Source organism: Podarcis gaigeae (assembly GCF_964106915.1).
Source record: "Podarcis gaigeae genome assembly, chromosome: 10".
Classification (NCBI taxonomy): Eukaryota; Metazoa; Chordata; class Lepidosauria; order Squamata; family Lacertidae; genus Podarcis; species Podarcis gaigeae.
In genome coordinates this window covers 4,803,733-4,829,139 of record NC_139686.1, presented here as the reverse complement: position 1 = coordinate 4,829,139, position 25,407 = coordinate 4,803,733, and the positions used below count along the sequence as shown (strand labels likewise).

Below are 25,407 nucleotides of genomic sequence, written 5' to 3'. Positions count from 1 at the left end.
CCGACCTGTTTAAAAACCTCCCAAGGCAGGAGAGTCCAGAATCTGCAGAGGGAGACCATTTTCTTATAAATAGCTCTTACCATCAGAAGGTTCTTCCTAAGGTTTAGTTCAGGGGTCGGCCACCTAAGGCCAGATCCGGCCCAATCGCCTTCTCAATCCGGCCTGCGGACGCTCCGGGAATCAGCGTGTTTTTACATGAGTAGAATGTGTCCTTTTATTTAAAATGCATCTCTGGGTTATTTGTGGGGATAGGAATTTGTTCATTATTTTTTTTCCAATATATAGTCTGGTCCACCACAAGGTCTGAGGGACGGTGGACCCGCCCCCAGCTGGAAAAGGTTGCTGACCCCCTGGTTTAGTTGAAATCTCCTTCCTTGTAACTTGAAGTCCTACCCTCCAGAGCGGCAGGAAAAAAGCTTGTTCCCCTTTTCCATGTGACAATCCCATGCAGTTCTCTGCTCCTGAAATTTCTGGCCCACTCTCTTCCCTAATATTTTCTCCCCTTCTGCATTTTTTGGGGGGCGGGCGGGAAAGGCACCCTACTACTGAGACTGCCTCACAGAACAAGGGAGACTGCCTTAAAAGCACCTTCATGGTCCTCAGTCCTTTTCCAAGTGCCCCTCCCTCAAATTCAATTTATTTATTAAATTTGATCTCGCCCTAAACCTGTAGATCCCAGGGCGGTTCATGCCACAAAATTACAATATTAAAAAAAAGACAAAATACACGATGGAAATAAGAACAGAAGCAAACCAAAAGCACATTTAAAAGGGATGAGAGTATGGATGGAGCAGGGGACAAATGGACCCCACATTTATTTATTTAAGCCATTTTCATAAACCACTTAATAAAATAAAATGTCTAAGCAGTGAAAACAGAAAAATAATTTATTAGTAACGTACAGATGAAAAAACTGAATTTAGAAACAAGTATACACAGCTAAACAATGTACCCAGGTTTGCTGAAATAATTGTTTAAAAGGCTACAGCTCAATCTTTTGAGAATATATATATATACATACATATATAGAATATATATAGAGAGAGAGAGAGAATATATATACACACACACACACACACACACACACACACACACATATATGGCAATTACAGATAGGTAGCCGTGTTGGTCTGCCATAGTCAAAACAAAAAAAAATCCTTCCAGTAGCACCTTAAAGACCAACTAAGTCAGTTCTTGGTATGAGCTTTCGTGTGCATGCACACTTCTTCTTCAGGTATCACATGACCCGGAAGCTGTACTCCGGCTCCCTCGGCCAGTAAAGCGAGATGAGCGCCGCAACCCCAGAGTCGGCCACAAATGGACCTAATGGTCAGGGGTCCCCTTACCTTTACCATCAACCAGTCAACACAGTTTTGCAAGGCAATTTACCCATATACAACAGACTTTTGCAGATGTTAGCATCTTAAAGCACACTGTGCTCTAAATCACTGAACCTAGGGCTTGTCAATTGGATGGTTGGCGGTTTGAATCCCCACGACAGGGTGAGCTCCTGTTGCTCGGTCCCTGCTCCTGCCAACCTAGCAGTTCGAAAGCACCTTAAAGTGCAAGTAGATAAATAGGTACCGCTCCGGCGGGAAGGTAAACGGCATTTCCATGCGCTGCTCTGGTTCGCCAGAAGCGGCATGGTCATGCTGGTCACATGACCCGGAAGCTGTACGCCGGCTCCCTCGGCCAGTAAAGCGAGATGAGCGCCGCAACCCCAGAGTCGGCCACGACTGGACCTAATGGTCAGGGGTCCCTTTACCTTTACGGGACCTTATCGAGACAGCGAATGCTTCTCATTTTTCCGGGTCGGGGCAAAAAGGGTTCTGCTTTTCACAAGCACCAGGGGGCTCGATCACAGTGAGGGCACCCCACCTCCCAAAGATGCTTTGGTCCTGCCTGTCTCCTGTTCCCTTTAACAAAGTTAAACCAGGGAGTTGGTGGGGGCAGGAACACATACCGGATATATTACAAAGTTGGCACACCGTTGGCAAGGACAGGTTGAGGGTTCGAGAAGGCACCTTTCCTCCCCAGTTGGAGGGAGCAGGAGGCAAGTAGGCCCTTGGTCAACGCCCCAACCTGCCTGCCCCATCTTTGCACCCCAACGAAGTAGCCAAGAACCTTGGCCAGCTCCGGCCCAGAGTTCAAATCCAGCGGCTCCCATCTCAAGCCATGAGATGGAAAATGCAGGTGGAGATTCGCTGACAGCACCGACTCTTTACCTTCCTGTCCTCTGCTGGAACTCTTTAAAAGAAATAAAAAACCTTCGCATCTTGGAGGGGAAGAGCATGTTTTCAAGCTTCCTGCAGAGTTTCAAAGCTGGGAGGTGCTTATTTGTCTTCTAGGGTTAACAAGGTTCCTTCAATATATTCCTTGCAGGAAGGAGCTGCCTTCAAAAGAGCCGCCCGGAATGCCTCAGGCAATCCAGCCCGGTGGAATGAGGTCACTTCCTGTGGGCGCCATCTTGGATCCCAGGGAGACGGGCACCGGGAATGAGGTCACTTCCTGTGGGCGCCATCTTGGATCCCAGGGAGACGGGCACGGGGAATGAGGTCACTTCCCTTGGGCGCATCTTGGATCCCAGGGAGACGGGCACGGGTTTGGTCATAGGGAAGGCCACAAATAATACTTTTCTTGTTTCTTATTTCCCTGCAAGGAAGTCCTTTCAGTACCAAAGGTCAGCTCGGTGTTGCTGGTTGTAGAGCAGAAGCTTAATCTGGTCTCTGATCTGGTTGACAAGGACCTGGGAGAGCAGGATCCCGACCAGCTGCAAGAGGGAAACAAAAGACAGACGGAACAGGACAGTGAGCGCGGCAAAAAGGGAGACGGCTTTAAACGGACAAAACTCCTCTATGTCAAATTAACTAGTTGGATGGATGCTGAGACTATCTTGGCGGAGGAGCCAGCTGGATTTAGGCAAGGCAGATCTACCATCGATCACTGTTTCGTCTTAGCACATCTTATCGATAAATACGCCAAGAAAACCCGTGGGGTCTTATATGCAGCCTTCATTGATTTGATTCAATTTTACGAGTAAGGCTCTGGGCCAAATTGAATACATCCAGTATAGATAAAAGATTACTGTATTTTTCGCTCTATAGGATGCATCAGTCGATAGGACGCACCTAGTTTGGGGGGAAGGAAACACCCCCAGTCGTTCTTAAGACTCCTTATTGGGTGAGCAACGCAGCGAAGCAACCCAGTTGGAGCCTCCCTTCTCCCTGTCCGGCAGGGAGGGAGGGAGAGGAGCTGCTTCCTTTGAAACCCAGGAAATTTAAGGGACATCATCAATAAGGGACAGCAGCGGGACACGGCGCTGGGATAAGGGAGTGTCCCGCCAAATAAAGGACAGCTGACAGCTATGCTTCCATCATCCCTAGCTAGCAGGGCCAGTGGTCAGGGATGATGGTAATTGTAGTCTGAAGACAGCTGGAGATGAGAGTTTGGGAAACTAAAAAGAACCTTCCCCCACCCCCTCAACCACGTGGGATGCCCCTTTCTGAACCTTTTCCAAATCTACGATATCCAACTTGAGACGAGGCAACCAGAACTGTACACAGTATTCCACGCGTGGTCTTGGATTTCAGGGTTGCCAGGACCAGGGACTTTCAACCACCCAAGAGGAATGTGCTAGGTTCTTCCTGAAAGCCAACAAAGAGGGAGGCAGATGCACCTGGCAAATGGAGGGCATTCTGCAGACAGGGAGCCACCACCGAAAAGGCCCTGCCATGGGGCAATGCCAACTGGTGCCCCACCATGGTGGAAGCAGCTCCCAAGCGTTGCCTGCAGACTGTAGGGTCCAGGGGCCCCCTGGGTCACTCTGAAACGACACCCATGACGAGGGGGCAAGATGATTACCTGGGGAATGGCCAATCCCAGCGCTACTCCGCCCAGGAGGAAGAGGTTGCTGTGGATCCAGTTCACCAGCTTGTCAATGCAGCCGTTGGTATAGATGAACTCGCTGGCCTCCAGGTAGTTGAAAGCCTGCATCCCTTGGCCACACATAGTGTTGATGACCGACTGCAAGGGAAGAAGCGTGTTGGAGAAAATCATAACTTCAAAAATTAAAATGAATTTAATTTAATTTAATTTAATTTACATTTAATTAAAACAAAATTAAAAGACGCCTGCTTCTTGGGAGAAAATCAATGACAAACCTAGAGAGCATCTTAAAAAGAGCAGAGACATCACCTTGATAACAAAGGCCCATATAGTTAAAGCTATGGTTTTCCTAGTAGTGATGTGTGGAAGTGAGAGCTGGACCATAATAATAATAATAATAATAATAATAATAATAATAATAATAATAATAATAATTTATTCTTTATACCCCGCCCATCTGGCTGGGCTTCCCCAGCCACTCTGGGTGGCTTCTAACAAAATAATAAAATACAGTAATGCATCAAACATTAAAAGCTTCCCTAAAGAGGGTTGCCTTCAGATGTCTTCTAAAAGTCTGGTAGTTGTTCTTCTATTTGACATCTGATGGAAGGGCGTTCCACAGGGCGGGTGCCACTACTGAGAAGGCCCTCTGCCTGGTTCCCTGTAACTTCACTCTCCCAGGGAGGGAACCACCAGAAGGCCCTTGGCGCGGGACCTCAGTGTCCAGGTAGAATGATGGGGTGGAGACGCTCCTTCAGATATACTGGACCATAAAGAAGGCTGATTGCCAAAAAATTGATGCTTTTGAATTCTGGTGCTGGAGGAGGCTCTTGAGAGTCCCATGGACGGCAAGAAGATCAAACCTCTCCATTCTGAAGGAAATCAGCCCTGAGTGCTCACTGGAAGGACAGATCCTGAAGCTGAGGCTCCAAGACTTTGGCCACCTTAGGAGAAGAGAAGACTCCCTGGAAAAGACCCTGATGTTGGGAAAGATGGAGGGCACAAGGAGAAGGGGACGACAGAGGACGAGATGGTGGGACAGTGTTCTCGAAGCTACCAGCAAGAGTTTGACCAAACTGCAGGAGGCCGTGGAAGATAGGAGTGCCTGCGGTGCTCTGGTCCAGGGGGTCATGTCATGAAGAGTCGGACACGACTAAACAACAACAAAAAATGTATCGTTTGACGATTCCGTTTTCTTTTGCGTCACTGGCCTAGCTGAACTAAAAGGGCCTGTCCCTGCCTTGTACAGTACAGAACTAGCTGCTTTTAGGTACTGTCCAGAACAGTGAAAAGAATAAACTGTTAGAATCTGTCGTGGTCGTTGTATGCATGAAAAGAAAAGCCGCTAGGCATAGCATTTATGATTAGTCTTGAATTGTTTTGTATACAGATGACATAGGACATTGGAAGACTTTGAATGAACAGGAAAATTAGTCAAAGTCTAATCCAATTAGTCAAAGCCAAATGATTTTGATGATGATGATGATGATGGTAATAATAATTTATTTACACCCTGCCCATCTGGCTGGGTTTCCACAGCCACTCTGGGCGGCTTCCAACAGAATATTAAAAAGACGATACAACACCAAACATTAAAAACTTCCCTAAAGAGGGCTGCCTTCAGATGTCTTCTAAAAGTCAGGTACTTGTTTAATTCGTTGACATCTGATGGAAGGGCGTTCCACAGGGCAGGGGCCACCACCGAGAAGGCCCTCTGCCTGGTTCCCTGTAACCTCACTTCTAGCAGGGAGGGAACCGCCAGATAAATTATTATCATTATTGTTATTAGTAGTAGTAGCAGTAAAAGATAAAGGGACCCCTGACCATTAGGTCCAGTCGTGACCGACTCTGGGGTTGTGGCGCTCATCTCGCTTTACTGGCAGGGGGAGCCGGCGTACAGCTTCCGGGTCATGTGGCCAGCATGACTAAGCCGCTTCTTGCAAACCAGAGCAGCACACGGAAACGCCGTTTACCTTCCCGCCGGAGTGGTACCTATTTATCTACTTGCACTTTGACCTTCTTTCGAACTGCTAGGTTGGCAGGAGCAGGGACCGAGCAACAGGAGCTCACTCCGTCACGGGGATTCGAACCGCCGACCTTCTGATCGGCAAGTCCTAGGCTCTGTGGTTTAACCCACAGCGCCACCCGCGTCCCAATAGTAGTAGTAGTGGTGGTGGTATATTCCTTCTGCTTCTGAAGATTCGCTTTCTACCGTGTTTCCAAATGGATCGGATGTGTGGCTCTACGATTTACCTGGTCGTCAGTTTGCAGGCAACAGGAATAAGGCACAGAGCAGCGTTCCCAGCTGGGGTTGTGGGCCGTGCAGTTGAAATACAGGTTTTGGGACCAGTCTTTATAGGAGATGCCACCACAGCAGCTGAACTGCAAAGGGAAGGAAGAGAAGGAGTTAAGGCAGAGGAGCTGGACGGAAGCAGGTCTCAGAAAGGGTCCCCAACGCTTCCCCTTCCCTTTTCAAACATAAAATATTTTGAAATCTTTCATATAGATATATAGCAAAACATCCCACCCAATCGCAGAAGCTGGTGTTTAGGCAATACATACAAAGCAACAGCCAAATAACAGTTCTTATCTTTTTGTGCAGAGGGCAACAGAACAGTTTTACGTTAGGGTAACCAAAAAGTTCTGTACAGTGGTATCTTGGTTCTCAAACTTAATCCGTTCCGGAAGTCCGTTCCAAAACCAAAGCGTTCCAAAACCAAGGCACGCTTTCCCATAGAAAGTCATGCAAAATGGATTAATCCGTTCCAGACTGATGGTAGTCACTGTTTGGATGGGGGGGGGGGCTTTTATCCATTTCCGCAACCACAAAATCAATCAGTCTGTAACTGAACTGGGTTTCACACAGTCACAAAAAGAAATAAACAAATTAACCGAAAAAGTCACAAAAATGCAAAATAAATAGCAAAAGCGCCAAACTGAATCCATTCTGGAAGTCTGTTTGAATTCCATAATGTTCAAAAACCAAGGTGCAACTTCTGATTGGTGCAGGCGCCCCGGAAATAATAGCCAACAGCCGCTTCAGACGTTCGGCTTCCGAGAAACGTTCAAAAACCAAAACACTTACTTCCGGGTTTTCGGAGTTTGGGACCAAGGCGTTTGGGAACTAAGGCATTTGAGAACCAAGGTATCACTGTAGTGTGTAGAGTCCTCTGTGCGCATTTTTAGTCATGCAAATAATAAAACTGTGGCATTCGATTGCAAAGGAGCTCTTGTGTGTTGGGCCCATGTTATTTTATCATTCAATGTTTCCACATCTTCCAAAGTACCCACTTGCTCAGTAAGTTATTCTCTCAAGTTATTCCATTGCTTCTCATTATTAAAAGCTTGGCCGCTAGCGGGTTTTTTTTGTATCTTGCTTCTCTATGTTGTGAACCATAATCTACAGTTGGAAAGGCAGCATGCAAATTTAATTTTTAAAATAAAATAGAAGAGTAGAAGAGGACTCATTAAAGGTTTGAGGTGCCTCCCGTGAAAAAACTGAGCGCGGGGAATTTGGAGCCATTTTGCTCAGGAATTGCTTTTATTTTGACATACATTTCTTTCAAGAACTGAGCTGCTTTCCTGCGCACTTCTGTGATGTCACGGAGGCCAGCCAATCAGTGCCACACGCATAATAAGGGGCCCCACACATTTGAAAAGCACATTTTCAGGATAGGTCAGTCCTGAAAACCTACTTTGCAGTGCTAGGGCCCTGGGACAGGAGATGTGCAACCAGGGCCAGAACTGGATTTGATGCAGCCTTCAGCTACTGAAGGTAATGGGGCCCTTGATATGTCCAGCTGTCCTTTGTCAACAACAAATTATCACTGTTTTTTTGTGTGGAATATATGCTAGATGGTGATTTATGGACCTAATATGTATCGAAAGTCATTTGCACATAACAAAATATGCATTTTATCAAAGTAATTGTTGAACTGAAATACAATTAACAATAAATATATTAACAGTGAGATACAATTAAGAAGTATATTAATAGTGAAATAATTATTAAGCTCTAACTTAAAACAGTTTTTTATTCATAACAAACTTAATAATGCAAACACATGGGCATTTGGCAATAGCAAAAGTTCCTTTAGAAACACAATTTACAAAGACCCATAATCTAGTCTCTAGAAACTTGCTATAACATGAAATAATAATAGCAAACCAGGGATATTTCAGGCAGAAGGCTAGCAGGCGGGGCCCATGACTTACATCATAGGAGCCTACACAACACTGTTGCTGTACGTAGGTTTTATCGTATTTGGTTTTTTATCTTATATTTTGGAAATGTACATCCAGTTTTTTTTTCCTTTACAATTTTTGGGGGGCCCCAAGAGAGTGGGGCCCTAAGATATAGCTTCTTTAGCTTATACATAAATCCAGCACTGCGTGCAACCACAACTTGCAACCATCTGGAAGCAAGGGAAGGACTTGCAGTTTATAAACCAAAACTCACCTCTTTCTGGCCAAAGTCAATGAGGTTCTGGAGGTCCAAGTCGTCCCGATAATGCACAATGGCGTTGTTGACAATCTCGCTCACCTTCCCGCGAGCCTGTAAGGAAATCGGAACAAGGCTATTTAGGGAGTTGCTCTGTCCCTGCTCCTGCCAACTTAGCAGTTCGAAAGCACATCAAAGTGCAAGTAGATAACTAGGTACCACTCCGGAGGGAAGGTAAACGGCGTTTCCATGCGCTGCTCTGGTTCGCCAGAAGCGGCTTAGTCCTGCTGGCCACATGGCCCGGAAGCTGTACGCCGGCTCCCTCGGCCAATAAAGCGAGATGAGCGCCGCAACCCCAGAGTCGGCCATGACTGGACCTAATGGTCAGGGGTCCCTTTATCTTTACCTTTAACACGAAAAAACGCAACCTGAAGTTTCTGTAACCCGAGGTATGACTGTACCACTGTTTTTAATTCTAACCCTGAACATGTCAAGTCCCGTTCCCCACTCCCTGAACACCCATCTCCAAAGGAGCAGCTTAGGGACATTCCAGGGAACAACACTGCCTTAATAATAATAATAATAATAATAATAATAATACAGTGGTGCCCCGCAAGACGAACGCCTCGCAAGACAGAAAACCCGCTAGACGAAAGGGTTTTCCGTTTTGGAGGCGCTTCGCAAAACGAATTTCCCTATGGGGTTGCTTCGCAAGACGAAAAAGTCTTGCGAGTTCCTTCGGGTTTTTCCCCCCTTCCCCCCCTTTTCCTAAGCCGCTAAGCCGCTTATCAGCTGATCCGCTGATAAGCTGCTAAACAGCTGATCGCTAAAAGCCGCTAAACCGCTAATAGCCGCTAATCCGCTAAGCTGTCAATGGGCTTGCTTCGCAAGACGAAAAAACCGCTATACGAAGAGCCTCACGGAACGGATTAATTTCGTCTTGCGAGGCACCACTGTAATAATAAACTTCAGTGCCACGCAAAACCTTCCAAGCCACCTTTCCACTCTCCCCTACCCAGAACAATCGCCTCTGTACCTTGTCGGAGAAGACGAACCCCAGGACGCCCGAGGCCAGCTGCAACAGGAAGATGACCGTCAGGCAGATAGAGAACTGCAGGGGAGAGAATCTCATAAGTGAAGGGTCACAGAGCCAATGGCAGGTTAATGCTCAAGGGGGTGGGGCCAGATCCAAGGGCCTTCTGGCGGTTCCCTCCCTGCGAGAAGCAAGGTTACAGGGAACCAGGCAGAGGGCCTTCTCAGTGGTGGCACCCGCCCTGTGGAATGCCCTCCCACCAGATGTCAAAGAGAAAAATAACTACCAAACTTTTAGACTACATCTGAAGGCAGCCCTGCTTAGGGAAGCTTTTAATATTTGATCTTTTATTGTTTTGTTTTGTTTTTTTAATTTTTATTGATTATTTTCACATATCAAATTATTCCAACAATGTATTTCCCCCCATTTCACCCCTCCCATCTCCCCCTGATACCCCTCCATCCCCCCTACGACGTCCCTCAGTTCCTCTTTCTGATTTATTAACACATATTATCCTCTGCATGTTATAAAAATGTAAATATCTCTGGTTTTAAAATGTATTTCAATTAAATGATTATGATTTTATGTAAACTGCGTTATTTTTACTGTTGTTAGCCGCTCTGAGCCTGGCTTCGGCTGCGGAGGGCAGGATATAAATAAAATTATATTATTATTGTTATTGTTATTATTAATCCTGGACCCCTGTCAGGGGACATTTTGCAGCAAGCAATTGGGGTTGGGGAACAACCATTGTGGGAGACCCGTCCATATTAACCATGACGGCCAAAAAAACCACAGGGAACCAGGCAGAGGGCCTTCTTGGTGGTGGCACCCGCCCTGTGGAACACCCTCCCACCAGATGTCAAGGAAATAAACAACTACATGACATTAGAAGACATCTGAAGGCAGCCCTGCTTAGGGAAGTTTAAAATGTTTGATGTTATGTGGTGTTTTTAATATTCTGTTGGGAGCTGCCCAGAGTGGCTGGGGAAACCCAGCCAGATGGGCGGGGTACAAATAATAAAATTTTATTATTATTACCGTATTTTTCGCTCTATAGGACGCACTTTTTCCCCTCCAAAAATGAAGGGGAAATGTGTGTGCGTCCTATGGAGCGAATGCAAGCTCCCTGGCTTCAGCGATAGCAATGTGAAGTCTCCGAAGCCTGCGCTCCGGAGGCTTCGCGTTGCTTTCACTGAAACCAGGAGAGTCTGCTCTTTGAGGCTGGCGGTGGGGGAAAGCAGCGCTTCCCCCCACCGCCAGCCCAACAAGCTCGGTCGAAAAGCCCACAGGAGCTGCACGCTCTTTAAAGGGTGCACGGCTCCTGTGGGCTTTTGCGGGAGATGGGGGAATTCCCCCACCTCCTGCAAAAGCCATGCGCTCTTTAAAGGCTGCGAGGCTCCTGCAGGCTTTTCTACATGGTGGGGGAATTCCCCCACCTCGTAGAAAAGCCCGCAGGAGCCGCGCAGCCTTTAAAGAGTACGCCGCTCTTGGGGGCTTTTCCCCAAGGAGGGAGAAGGGACTGACTGGCCGAGTCAGTTCCTTCTCCCTCCTGTGGGCTTTTGCGGGAGATGGGGGAATTCCCCCACCTCCTGCCAAAGCAGGGAGAAGGTCTGGGAGAAGCTCACAGGCTGCCTGCAGCCTGTCCGCTGCACCCAGAGCTGGGGGGGGGGAAATCATATTTCCCCCCCCTTGATTTCCCCCTCTGAAAACTTGGTGCACCCTATGGTCAGGTGCGCCCTATAGAGCGAAAAATACGGTATATAATCCAAGCGCACTCTTCCAGTGGCAAGGGCTCCCTTTGCTTAAGGATGACCAGGAAGTGTCTGATGCCAGCGCTACCCTGCCTTTGCCCAGGACGACGCCAAGGGGTTCTCACCGTCTGAAGCAAGCAGATGTTCTCCCGCAGGGATCCGATGCAGCCGCAGAAGGTGATGAAAAACATCAGGATGCCGACGACGATCAGCAGGATGGCCGGGTCCACGGCGAGGCAAGCCATGGCTGCTTCTGCAGCGGGAAAGGAAGAGCAGGGAGTCAAACGCAGGGATTACTGTCCCGTCCCAACAGCTTCTCCCTGCTAGCTATGGCTAAGCGCACCTATCTGTTGCAGCGGGTTGGACTAGATGACCCTAAGGTGTCCCTTGTCCTCAAGAACAGTGTTTTATGCTTCTTTTCATTTAAAGGTGGGGATGGCCAAAAGGCAGCTGTCTGCTTTTATGAGCAAAACAACAAGAAACCTCTGGTTACGTGAACCATATTCAATAAACACACAAGACGTAATTGGCTGTACGTTTGGAAAAATAAAATATACTATTCATTGTGTTGTAGATTTTATATATATATATATATATAACTTTTTTTATTAAGTAATTCAACAAAACATATTACAGTGGTACCCCGGGTTACATACGCTTCAGGGTACAGACTCCACTAACCCAGAAATAGTGCTTCAGGTTAAGAACTTTGCTTCAGGATGAGAACAGAAATCGTGCTCTGGCGGCGTGGCAGCAGCAGGAGGCCCCATTAGCTAAAGTGGTGCTTCAGGTTAAGAACAGTTTCAGGTTAAGTACAGACCTCCGGAACGAATACTTAACCCGAGGTACCACTGTATCTTAAAACATATCATCCTTAATTTTTCCCTCATTCCCCCCCCCATAAACAACCCGCCCCCCTGCGACTTCCCTCAGTTCCATTCTCTGGTTTCTCTATAAATGCTATTCTCTGCATGTTGCAGAATTGTATAAGTCCTTAATTTATCTCACTAATTATTATCAATAAAAAAAATTGTGACTTTTTATTCAAAACCTGCCAAGGAGTCCAGTTCACTTTGTTGCTTCTTTAAATACTTTGTAAAAGGTTCTCATAAACGAAAAAAGTAGAAGACCCAGTGGATCCTTTCACAGTCCAGTCATACCTCGGGATGAATACACTTCAGGCTGAGCATTTTCGGGTTGCGCTCTGCGGTGACCCGGAAGTAACGGAACGTGTTACTTCCGGGTTTCGCCGCCTGCGCCTGCGCACTCAAAATGACGTCACGCGCATGCGTGGAAGCGGCGAAACACGACCCGCGCACGCACAGCCGCGTCTTGCGTTCCTTTTAGGATGCGAATGGGGCTCCGGAACGGATCCTGTTCGCATCCAGAGGTAGCACTGTAGTAGTAGTAGCTACTACTATGCTATAAAATCCGTTGTCCTGTGATATCATATACAGTGGTACCTCGCAAGACGAATGCCTCGGAAGACGAAAAACTCGCAAGACGAAAGAGTTTTTCGTTTTTTGAGGTGCTTCGTAAGACGATTTTCCCTGTGGGCTTGCTTCGCAAGACGAAACGTCTTGCGAGTTTGTTTCCTTTTGAAGCAGGAACTGGGCTGGCAGGGAGCGAGGCAGGGAGCGACCTGCCTTTTCCAGAGGGATCCTCTTCTGGAGAGGGCACAGAGGAGGCAGGTGGGCTGGGATCCAGCGGATCTGGCTGGGTCTCTGCGCCGCCGCCACCTCTGCCTCTTTCTCTCTCCCCCTCCCCACGTGGCTGCTCCATTTTGCCCTAACTGCGCGAAGGCAGGAGGAGGGGGACCAAGGAGGAGGAGGCATCCACTGCGCTTGGGCCGCCGCGAAGGCGCCTTTGCGGGGGTGGGAAGAAGCCGGGAGCAGCTGCCGAGTCTGCGGGGAGCCCGGCGGCGTGGCGCAAGGTAACGGGGGGAGCAAGGGAGAGTCCGCACCGGGCGCTTCGTGCGTCCGCCCTCGATTCCTGGGCTCGAACTTCCTTTGGCACCTCGTGGAGAGAGAGGGAGAGGAGCGGGCTGGGGCTTTGATGTGGGACGCGGTTTGGGGGAGCGAAGACGCGGCAAGGCTTGGTGACAGAGGAAGGGGGGCTGTTTTCGTGGGGAGGTGGGAGGGGGTGTCTTTGCCTCTTCCTGGCAACAGATCCTCCAGGCTGGGGAAACTCCTCCTGCTGGGGAGCGACCCGCTTTGTGCTTTGCCCGCTATCCCATTATAAAAGGAGTACTGTAATAATGTTCATAATACAGTACCAGGGTGCATCCGTGCTTCACAAGACGAACAATCCGCAAGACGAAGAAACTCGCAGAACGGATTTATTTCGTCTTGCGAGGCACCACTGTATGAGTTTGTACTACTGATGAAGCCTAGGATGGCGAAACAAGGCTAATATTCCGGAAATCCTTCTCTTAGACTCTGTGAAAGGATTCTGTGGAACTGCAACAAACTTTCGTGTGGATTGCTGGACTCTATGAACAGACAGGTAGAACAGACACTTTCACATGTATGGACCTTATACAGTGGTACATCAGGTTAAGTACTTAATTTATTCCGGAGGTCTGTACTTAACCTGAAACTGTTCTCAACCTGAGGGACCACTTTAGCTAATGGGGCCTCCTGCTGCTGCTGCTGCCGCGCCGTCGGAGCACGATTTCTGTTCTCATCCTGAAGCAAAGTTCTTAACCTGAATCACTATTTCTGGGTTAGCAGAGTCTCTCACCTGAAGCGTATGTAACCTGAAGCGTATGTAACCCAAGGTACCATTGCACATAAATTGATGAGAGAATGAACTGATCCACTGGGTCTTCTACATTTTTCGTTGAACTTTATGAGCTACTTCTGTTGAAATCTGCAATTCAATACAATGAATAGTATATCTTATTTTTTCACACGTACAGCCGGTTACGTCTTGTGTGTTTGAGACTGCTTTTTTGAGGCAAGAACACCGGTCGCTTGGGAATAATGCAGGAGGAATTTCAGGGGTGCAGCCACAATTTAAATCCCAAGGTGGTCATTTTCCAGCTTTCCTCGCGTGAGTGAGCTAGTTTCACTCCTCTGCTGAGCTGAAAAAGCAAGTTTACTCCCTCACAGAGCCAGCATATCCAGCACCTTTAGCAAACTAAAGTTCCCGGGATTCTTGGGGGTGGAGGGGAACCAACTGTTATTCAATTTATTCAATTTATTAAATTGAAAAACAGAAAATGCCCAAAACAGCAGTTCCCAGTTCTTATTGGGCCACTGTCTGCTTGTTCCATAAACTCATCCCCAGTGCTACCCTACGGTATAAAAAGCATTATTCAGAATAGCAGTTTGCATGGCCCACTGAGGAAAACATGACAATGATTCAAAATCTTATTAAAAGTATGTAGTTTAATTAACTCGACAAAATGGATGAACTTGTTCCAGTGAGGCCAGATATTGCAAGGAGAGCATTTCCACACATTCTTGTCGACAAAAAGTACTACAGTCGTACCTTGGAAGTCGAATGGAATCCGTTCCGAAAGTCCATTCGACTTCCAAAACATTGGGAAACCAAAGCGTGGCTTTTGATTGGCTGCAGGAAGCTCCTGCAGCCAATCAGAAGCCGTGGAAGCCACATCGGACATTCGGCTTCCAAAAAAAAGTTCAAAAACTGGAACACTCACTTCTGGGTTTCAATCGCTCGGGAGCCAATGCGTTAGAGATCCAAGGTACGACTGTACTTACTAAACACCCACAAACGTTCATCGATCACAGGTAGAGGGTAACTATGAGAAAATCAATAGCTATTACCAATAACTGGCTATTTGGGAACAACTTGGAATCAGAAATACAAAGGAAATAGCTTTAAAAGCAAAAAGAGCAATAAAACTATTTTTCCCCCAAAATACTTTTTATTGCTTTTTTGTAACAACAACAAATAAACTAAATACTCTTACATTCAAAAATTTGTATGTCTTCTTATTTACCCTGCGCCTTTATTGCGCCTGGACTTCCTTCCATCCCTTCAACGGTTTTCATGTCTCAAATCTTTTCTTATAGTTTCTTATTTACACTCCACCCACATCACAAGATTTACATTAATCCTGCTAGTTTTTAAATTCTTATAATTACTCCGTATATATTCAACAAATTTACTCCAATCCTTTTCGAACTTTGCTTCTTTTTGGTTCCGAATCTTATAAGTCAATTTCACCAATTCTATGTATTCAAACTTTTTTGTCTGCCACTCCATTAAAGTTGGGATTTCTTGGGATTTCCATTTCTGAGCCACTCGGATTCTAGCGGCGGTCATTGCGAACATGAACAGTTGTAATAGTTTTTTAATTCATCCCCTGTTATCCCCAGCAAAAATACTTCTGGTTTCTTTGGGAAAGTGTATTTAAATAGTTTTTCCATTTCGTTATAAATCATGTCCCAGTATTTTTTCATTTTTTCACACGTCCACCACATGTGAAAAAATTCACCGTCTTTTGTTTTACATTTCCAACACATTTTATTCCTTACTCTATACATTTTTGCTAGTTTAAGCGGGGTGATATACCAACGGTACATCATTTTCATTAATTTTTCTTTTAGAGTGGAGCACGCCATGAACCTCAAACCTTCTGTCCATAACCCAATCATCATAATCAATATTATAACCGAAATCAACTGCCCATTTTATCATAACTGAAAAGAGCAATAAAACTTGATAAACGAAGCAAGGAAGATGTTTCAAGTAAGCAATCGACACGCTCAAAGGGCTGACCTCCGCTGCCCATCTGTTTCTTATTGCCACCCACTTCAGGAAGGATGGCCTAACAGTTTCGAGTCCGCCAGCCCTTGCTTGGCACACTGCTTGTGCTCCTTACCTGCGTGCTTCATCAAGCGGGCATAGACTCCCACTGCCACCATCGCCATGGAGATCACCTGCCAAGACAAAAAAGCCCACAATGTCAAGAGTGCCAGGCCAGAGTCTTCTTAAGCCTTGGCCTCATCCCAGTATACCTGAAGGAGCATCTCCACCCCCATCATTCAGCCCGGACATTGAGGTACAGCGCCGAGGGCCTTCTGGCGGTTCTCTCACTGCGAGAAGTGAGGTTAAAGGGATCCAGGCAGAAGGCCTTCTCAGTGGTGGCCCCCGCTCTGTGGAACGCCCTCCACCAGATGTCAAAGAGAAAAACAACTACCAGAGTTTTAGCAGACATCTGAAGGCAGCCCTGTTTAGGGAAGCTTTTAATGTTTGATGTATTATTGTATTTTAAAACTTGGTTGGAAACCGCCCAGAGTGGGCGGGGTATAAATAATAAATTATTATTATTATATTATTATTATTATTAAACAAAAGCACACATTCTACTCATGTAAAAACACCAGGCAGGCCCCACAAGTAACCCAGAGATGCATTTTAAATACACATTCTACTCATGTAAGAAAAGAATGCAAAATATGGTCTGAAGCTCAACATCAAAAAAACTAAGATCATGGCCACTGGGTCCATCAACTCCTGGTGAATAGAAGGGGAAGAAATGGAGGCAGTGAGAGATTTTACTTTCTTGAGCTCCATGATCACTGCAGATGGTGACAGCAGTCACAAAATTAAAAGACGCCTGCTTCTTGGGAGAAAAGCAATGACAAACCTAGAGAGCATCTTAAAAAGCAGAGACCTCACCTTGCCAACAAAGGTCCGTCTAGTAAAAGCTATGGTTTTCCCAGTAGTGATGTATGGAAGTGAGAGCTGAACCATAAAGAAGACTGATCGCCGAAGTGAGAGCTGGACCATAATAATAATAATAATAATAATAATAATAATAATAATAATAATAATTTATTTATACCCCGCCCATCTGGCTGGGCTTCCCCAGCCACTCTGGGTGGCTTCTAACAAAATAATAAAATACAGTAATGCACCAAACATTAAAAGCTTCCCTAAAGAGGGTTGCCTTCAGATGTCTTCTAAAAGTCTGGTAGTTGTTCTTCTATTTGACATCTGATGGAAGGGCGTTCCACAGGGCGGGTGCCACTACTGAGAAGGCCCTCTGCCTGGTTCCCTGTAACTTCGCTCTCCCAGGGAGGGAACCACCAGAAGGCCCTTGGCGCGGGACCTCAGTGTCCAGGTAGAATGATGGGGTGGAGACGCTCCTTCAGATATACTGGACCATAAAGAAGGCTGATTGCCAAAAAATTGATGCTTTTGAATTCTGGTGCTGGAGGAGACTCTTGAGAGTCCCATGGACTGCAAGAAGATCAAACCTCTCCATTCTGAAGGAAATCAGCCCTGAGTGCTCACTGGAAGGACAGATCGTGAAGCTGAGGCTCCAAGACTTTGGCCACTTCATGAGAAGAGAAGACTCCCTGGAAAAGACCCTGATGTTGGGAAAGATGGAGGGCACAAGGAGAAGGGGATGACGGAGGATGAGATGGTGGGACAGTGTTCTCGAAGCTACCAGCATGAGTTTGACCAAACTGCGGGAGGCAGTGGAAGACAGGAGTGCCTGGCGTGCTCTGGTCCAGGGGGTCACGAAGAGTTGGACATGACTAAATGACTAAACAACAACAACAACACTCATGTAAAAACACAGTGATTCCCAGACCGTCTGCAGGCAGATTTAGAAGGTGATTGGGCTGCATCCAGCCCCTGGGCCTTAGTTTGCCTACCCTCCCTGCTCACCAGGTACCAGCTGCTGAATAGCATCACTCTGGCACCCAAAATGCAGCCTGCCCTTTTCAGAAACCATTTCCTCCTTCCTTGCAGCAGCAAAGGGATCATTTGTCAAGAGCCACTTTTTCCCCCTCCTGGCATTGAAAAGAGTGGGATTTGAAAGGAAGGCATTTGTGCTTAAGTGGCTGCAATTAGCTGCTGCAATTGTATTGACACCTGGGGGGGGGAGCTCTCTTTGGAGGAGGAGGACAAGAAAGAAAGGAGGGATGGAGAGAGAGAGAGAGAGAGAGAGAGAGAGAGAGAGAGAGAGAAAGAGAGAAGGAAGGAAAAACCCTTGGCACAAACTGCTTTCCTTTTCTTCTCATTCAGCTGAGCCCAGGTTAAAGTCACGCATAACAGAACTTGGTGGACTTTTGTTACTTTAACTCGTGCACAACCACTCATTCCACATGCCTCTTTTATGGTTCCATTTTCCATTTTTTAAAAACAGGGCAGATGTCTTCTAAATGTCAGGTAGCTGTTTACCTCTGGCTAAAATGCAGGTAAAAAGGTAAAGATGCAGCAATAATAATAATAATAAATTATTTATACCCTGGCAGAGCTGGGCTCAGGGTGGCTAACACCATTAAAATTACAGTAAACACATAATGGGGGGGGGGGGACCAATTTAAAATACAGGTTAAATTGCAGTTTAAAATGCAGCCTCATTTTAATAGTAGCCCATAGGTCAAGACCATAAGGGGAGGGAAACATAAGGGTCAGACTGAGTCCAAACCAAAGGCCAGGCGGAACAGCTCTGTCTTGCAGGCCCTGCGGAAAGATGTCAAGTCCCGCAGGGCCCTAGTCTCTTGTGACAGAGTTCCACCAAGTCGGGGCCAGTACTGAAAAGGCCCTGGCCCTAGTCAAGACCAAACTAACCACCTTGCGAATTGGAACCTCCAAAATGTTGTCATTTGTGGGCCTTAAGGTCCTCCACGGGGCAGACCAGGAGAGGCGGTCCTGTAGGTACGAGGGTCCTAGGCCATATAGGGCTTTAAAGGTCAAAACCAGCCCCTGTACTCCACCAGGAGCCAGTGCAGCTGGTAAAGCACTGGATGAACGTGATCCCGCGGCGAGGACCCCATAAGGAGTCTCACCGCAGCATTCTGCACCCGCTGGAGTTTCTGGGTCAGCTTCAAGGGCAGCCCCGCGTAGAGCAATTTACAAGCCTGGAGGTGATGGTCGTGTGGATCACTGTGGCTAGATCAGGGCGAGAGAGGTAAGGGACTAACTGCTTAATATGGCGGAGATGGATAAATGCCACATGTTCAAATCCAAGGTGATCCACAATTCCGCTTGTTCCCACCCCTTTCCCTTGGAGAAGAATGTTTTTAACCTCTGAATCGGAGCAAACGCTAATTGGGTTTTCTGTGGATGGACCTTTGCCTGGAGGAAGCAACCAGGCAAACAGAAAACTGCTTTCAGTACCTAGAAAATGTGAGACATGTGGGAAAACCCTCTGGCCTGGGCTTCCTAGCAATCTGTGGACGGTTCCTCAGTTTTGTGGCCATGCATTCTTCCTTTGCATTCATCAGTCGTTTCCTCATTTTTTAAAACGACAACAGCAAGAACATGCCCCACTTTCACCCTCCTCCTACAGGTCTTGCCAAACGTATCGCGTCACCAGGCTGAAATCCTACAAGCCCCGGTGATATATGATCATGAAACTCAGTTGGCGCAGGAAGTATCCTCGCTTCCATCCATTGAGATCTCCCTCCCCAAATCTGCTCCGGAGGTTTGGAAGAAGCCCTAGCACAGATTTTAAGGGGTACGCAGGGGGGAAAGGGGGACAGGACTTCTCTGCGCGAGCAGAAATCCTTGCGTTGACAGCACATTCTCGTAGGGCTATTTTTTGGACACGCCCCTGCAACAGTCGCTTTCCGATGTTAGTTTTGCCACGTTAAAAAAATACAGATGCAATTTTCACATTTTTAAAAAGGAATCGTTTCATTCTAAGTGTGCGTGCCTCCTGCGCCAGTTTTCTGTCTGTCAGTTTTCTGTCTGTGGATCTGGTGAAAAACATACAGACCGACCATACACAGGGGTCAGCAAACTTTTTTCAGCAGGGGGCCAGTCCACTGTCCCTCAAACCTTGGGGGGGGGCAGACTATATTTTGGAAAAATAATAATGAACAAATTCCTACACCCCACAAATAACCCAGAGACGCATTTAAATAAAAGCACACATTTGACTCATGTAAAAACACCAGGCAGGCCCCACCAATAACCCAGAGATGCATTTTAAAGAAAAGGACACATTCTACACATGGCGGTTCCCTCACTGCGAGAAGCAAAGCTACAGGGAACCAGGAAGAGGGCCTTCTCAGTGGTGGCGCCTGCCCTGTGGAACGCCCTCCCATCAGATGTCAAAGAGAAGAACAACTCCCAGACTTTTAGAAGACATCTGAAGGCAGCCCTGTATCTGGAAGTTTTTCTGGCGTATAAATAATAAAATTATTATTATTATTATTATTATTATTATTATTATTATTATTAGGCTTCAAGGTCAGGTATACCGCCTCTGTTTTTATTGGGAGTGGGGCTGTAATGGGACCTGGACCCCTAGGAGTTGGGGCTTCTGCACATGGAGAATAGACCAATCCGTGGCTTCAAGTTACAAGAAAGGAGATTCCGACTCAACATCAGGAAGGACTTTCTGACAGTAAGAGCCATTCAATAGTGGAATGGATTCCCTTGGGAGCTGGCGGATTCTTCTTCCTTGGAGGATTTTAAACAGAGGTTCGACGACCATCTCTCATGGAGTCTTCAGCTGGGATTCCTGAATTGCAAAGAGTTGGACTAGATAGAAGACAATTTTAGTCTTTTAAGACGGTGTGTTTGTGATGTTTGATTTTCTGCCTGCAGATATACAGGTAGAACTTGCATTCCTGAAGAAGGACGAATATACTGTCTCATTTCATGTTCTAAACAAACTTCATTCATTTCCTGGTGTGTGCAACTTCCTTAAAGTCAAAGGTAAGCACTACTCAGAGCTGAGTTCCCAGCACACTCTCAGTAATCCTGCACAGGATTGTATGGGGAGTTTTTTGTGGGGCAACAAGGCTCGGTTTTTTGGTGTTCTTGTTGTTGATAATAATTTATACCCCGCCCATCGGGCTGGGCTTCCCCAGCCACTCTGGGCAGCTTCCAACAAAGTATTAAAATACAGTAATACATCAAACATTAAAAACTTCCAGATACAGGGCTGCCTTCAGATGTCTTCTAAAAGTCTGGTAGTTGTTCTTCTCTTTGACATCAGGTGGGAGGGTTTTCCACAGGGCGGGCGCCACCACCGAGAAGACCCTCTGCCTGGTTCCCTGTAACTTGGCTTCTCGCAGGGAGGGAACTGCCAGAAGGCCCTCGGAGCTGGACCTCAGTGTCCGGGCAGAATGATGGGGGTGGAGATGCTCCTTCAGGTATACTGGACCGAGGCCGTTTAGGGCTTTAAAGGTCAGCACCAACACTTTGAAGTGTGCTTGGAAACATACTGGGAGCCAGTGTAGGTCTTTCAAGACCAGTGTTATATGGTCTCGGCGGCCGCTCCCTGTCACCAGTCTGGTTGCCACATTCTGGATTAGTTATAGTTTCCGGGTCACCTTCAAAGGTTGCCCCACATAGAGTGCATTGCAGTAGTCCAAGTGGGAGATAACCAGAGCATGCACCACTCTGGCAAGACAGTCCGCGGGCAGGGAGGGTCTCAGCCCACGTACCAGATGGAGCTGGTAGACAGCTGCCCTGGACACAGAACTGACCTATGCCTCCATGGACAGCTGTGAGTCCAAAATGAGCACTGGTCCTTCAGGGGCACAGTTACCCCATTCAGGACCAGGGAGTCCTCCACACCAGCCCGCCTCCTGTCCCCCCAAAACAGTACTTCTGTCTTGTCAGGATTCTACCTCAATCTACTCACAGAAATGAATGGAATGGTTTTATAACACATATTAGTGTTTTCCCCAACCTGGGTCTCCAGCTGCTTTTTCTGGACTACAATTCCCATTATTCCTGACCACTGGTGTTGCTAGCTAGGGATGATGGGCGTTGTAGTCCAAAAAACAACAACAACTGGAGACCCAAATTGCTGAAACAAAGATGTACGTAAAACAGACAATTCGAGCAACAAGCAAAAATTTAAAGATGGAAAACAAAAGTGTAAAACAGGCGCATGGAAGGAGTAGTTGCACACGGGCGAAAATAGCAACGTGGTTCAAGCCAGATGTTTGTGGACTACAGCTCCCATCCGCCCCAGCCAGTACTGCCAATGGGCAGGGATGATGGGAGTTGTAGTTCCGCACCATCTAGAGGACGCCATTTTGGCTACTGAGCTAATACCATGTGGCAGACAGGAGCTCTCGGTGGTCTCAGTTCCCATCACCAGCTGCCCCATTGCCTTTGAACTGGGAGGTGCTGGGTACCTTCTGGCCGGAAAGCCAGCGAGCTACGGATGAGCGGACCATTTATTTATTCCAATAAATTAATTTATTCCAATAAATAAAAGCAGAGGAGAGTTTCGGCAAAGGGGGAATCGGCAGGCGCTGCCCCAGCCTGAACGAAATTACCGCGCTCACCTAAAAGCTGATTACAGCCTCCAGGAGCAATTACAAGCGCTTCGGTAATTGCCTATCCCCATACAGAGGCAGATGAACTGGTTAGCTAAGGATTTAAGTTAAAACCAATCCAGGATAAAGAGGCCTTCTAATGGAAACAGTTAATTGGACAAAGTGGCCTGGAAGGTCAAGATGAGATGCAGAAAGCGAGGAAAAGCTTGCGCTCAAATAGGAATTAATGGAGACTGTAGAGAAAAAAAACACCCTGCAATGCATTGCACTGAAAAGTGCAACTTGAGAGAAACGCTTCCAAATTTTTGATATCTGGAGCAAAGCGCATAGCCCAATTTTTTTAAAACTGGAGTGATGCGCCATGCAGTTACTCAGAAATGGTATATAATTAGAACAAGATGTTAATTGTTTTAATGGGCTGAAATTTTTGCACATTTAATTATGGGTGCTCATTTTCATGTTTCGAAGGAATTGTTTAATTGTGCCTTTTTTGTGTGTGGTGTCAATGGTTTTAGCATTCCAAACCACTTTAGGCCATTAAACAGGACACAAGTTAATAAATGACAATGGGTAGAGAAGTCATTTTGAGCAATGTCTGCCAAACTCAGAGCAAGCCCGCTTAAGTCCATTTATTCCAATGGGTCTACTCTGAGTTTGACTCAAGGTCAAAAGTAACCTTTTCACATCATGTGAGTTTTGGATTTATATCCTGCTTTGTTGCCACAGGGACGCGGGTGGCGCTATGGGTTAAACCACAGAGCCTAGGACTTACCAATCAGAAGATCGGTGGTTCGAATCCCCGCAATGGGGTGAGCTCCTGCTCCTCGGTCCCTGCTCCTGCCAACCTAGCAGTTTGAAAGCACATCAAAGTGCAAGTAGATAAATAGGTACCGCTCCGGCGAGAAGGTAAATGGCGTTTCCGTGCGCTGCTCTGGTTTGCCAGAAGCGGCTTAGTCCTGCTGGCCACATGACCCGGAAGCTGTACACCGGCTCCCTCGGCCAATAAAGTGAGATGAGCGCTGCAACCCCAGAGTCAGCCACGACTGGACCTAACAGTCAGGGGTCCCTTTATCTTTACCTTCCCCCAAAACGGTTGAGGCGCCTAACGTAACGATTAAAAACAATGCTAAAAGCAATATCGGCAATAATGGCAAAGAACACTGCTTGCTGTACGAAGGCTGTAATGAACCGGCCTCCTCTGATTGGTTGGCCGTTGGAGGCCATGTGAGATGAGGTTGTGTGCCTTGTTGGCATTTAGATTTGATCACAGTTTGATGGCAAAGCTTCAAGGAGGCTAATAAGGGCGAAATGCAACAAATTACACTAGATATTATTACTATTTTTTTTTTTAAAGAATAAAAAGAGCCAAGAAAACTCGTGGAGTGGGGGCTGGAATACCCCATAAAGGCGATTAAATTACATTACAAGTTCAGAATGACAGTATATATCTCAATTAAGGAGCATGTATCTCAATTAAGCAATGACAAACCTAGAGAGCATCTTAAAAAGCAGAGACATCACCTTGCCAACAAATGTCCATATAGTTCAAGCTATGGTTTTTCCAGTAGTGATATATGGAAGTGAGAGCTGGACCATAAAGAAGGCTGATCGGGGAAGAATGGATGCTTTTGAATTCTGGTGCTGGAGGAGACTCTTGAGAGTCCCATGGACTGCAAGAAGATCAAACATCTCCATTCTGAAGGAAATCAGCCCTGAGTGCTCACTGGAAGGACAGATCCTGAAGCTGAGGCTCCAAGACTTTGGCCACCTCATGAGAACATGAGATTGTCCTTTTTCACCCCTATTACCGACTCCAGGGGCATCACAGTGCGTTCACACGAGACTCTTAATGGAGGCAAAGCAACAGAGCAATTATAGTGCTCTCTCTATCAAAGGCGAAAACGGAACCCGCACATTCCATTCGACGCACCACCCCTGGACCAGCACAAACACGTGTGTGCACATCCTCACGTGCCTCAGAGGCCCCGAAGGAGGCCGCAGAGACCCCCTCTCCCATTTTGCATGCAGATGGTTCCAGGCTCAACTTAGACCCGATCCCAATGCCGCCACCTCCCGAGTAGAGCCGGGAATTGCCCCCACCCAAGCCCTCCCTGCAGAACCGCTGCTGCCAGCCAGTGCAGGCAACGCTGAACCAGCTGGGCCAGCGGATCCGATCCGTGCGAGTTTAACCCTCCCATTGCCGCGCTCACCCAGAAAACCATGTTGAAGAAGAAGAGCAGGTATTTGACCAGGGGGCTAACGAAGGAGAAGTCTTCCCCCTGGGGGGCAGACGAGCCCCCCACCAGCCTCTGGGCCATGGCTGCGGCCCTATCGCCCAGGCTGCTGGTCGCGCAGGGCCATCCTGGCCGGACCCGCACCGATCCTGGCTCGGCGGCTGATCATTAACCCGAAATTCCACCAGCTCCAGTTTTTGCAGCCCAGCAAGGTTTGCCCCGCCCCCCTCCTCGCCCATTGGCTGCGCCCGCCGCCCCCTCCCTTCCTATTGGCCTCTCTCCCGCTCACTCGCCTCTTTCTGCGTTCTTAGAACGTTGTGTGTCGTTTTTCCCCGAAGCGCCACCTGTTTAAAGTCCAGCGGAGAGAGGCTCTTAAAGGGGCCGCGCCCCGGGTCGCGCGTCAAGGGTACGCGGGTTCAGACGCGCATGCGTACACGGGTGTCGGCTTTTTTTCTTTTTTATTATTATTAAAGATTTTCTTGTTTTACAAAAGTGTTTGCAATCTCTCTCTTGTATTTTCTTTTTCCATGTATCATTTTTTACAAATCAGTTTCATTTGTTGAGACATTGGGAAGAAAAGGGGGAAAGAGATGGAGGGGGGGGAGATGCGTGGGGGTGGGCGACGGTGTTGGGTGTCGGGTTTTTTTATTTGCAAAAATGTTTGCGCTGCCACTGTGAAAAGCGCGTGAGGGATATGCAACGGCAGTGAACAGCATGAAATTAGCAATGAGGTTCATCAGATTCGCAGGGAAACCAAAATGCTTGTTAATAAAAAAAAAGCTATTGCACTACCAACCTTACTGTACGCTTGTGAAACATG

General features: G+C 47.1%; 1 protein-coding gene across 1 annotated transcript; it reads right to left on the bottom strand.

Annotated features, from left to right (window-relative positions):
* Positions 1–2,555: 2,555 nt before the first annotated feature.
* On the bottom strand, positions 2,556–24,805 carry TSPAN33 (tetraspanin 33). The gene is made up of 8 exons (XM_083700914.1): positions 24,564–24,805; positions 15,969–16,026; positions 11,239–11,366; positions 9,363–9,437; positions 8,345–8,440; positions 6,139–6,267; positions 3,862–4,023; positions 2,556–2,770 (listed from the first exon to the last, which is right to left on the bottom strand). The coding sequence occupies exons 1-8, from the start codon at positions 24,669–24,671 to the stop codon at positions 2,669–2,671; spliced, it is 858 nt and encodes a 285-aa protein (XP_083557040.1). The 5' UTR covers positions 24,672–24,805; the 3' UTR covers positions 2,556–2,668.
* Between the last annotated feature and the right edge of the window lie 602 nt (positions 24,806–25,407).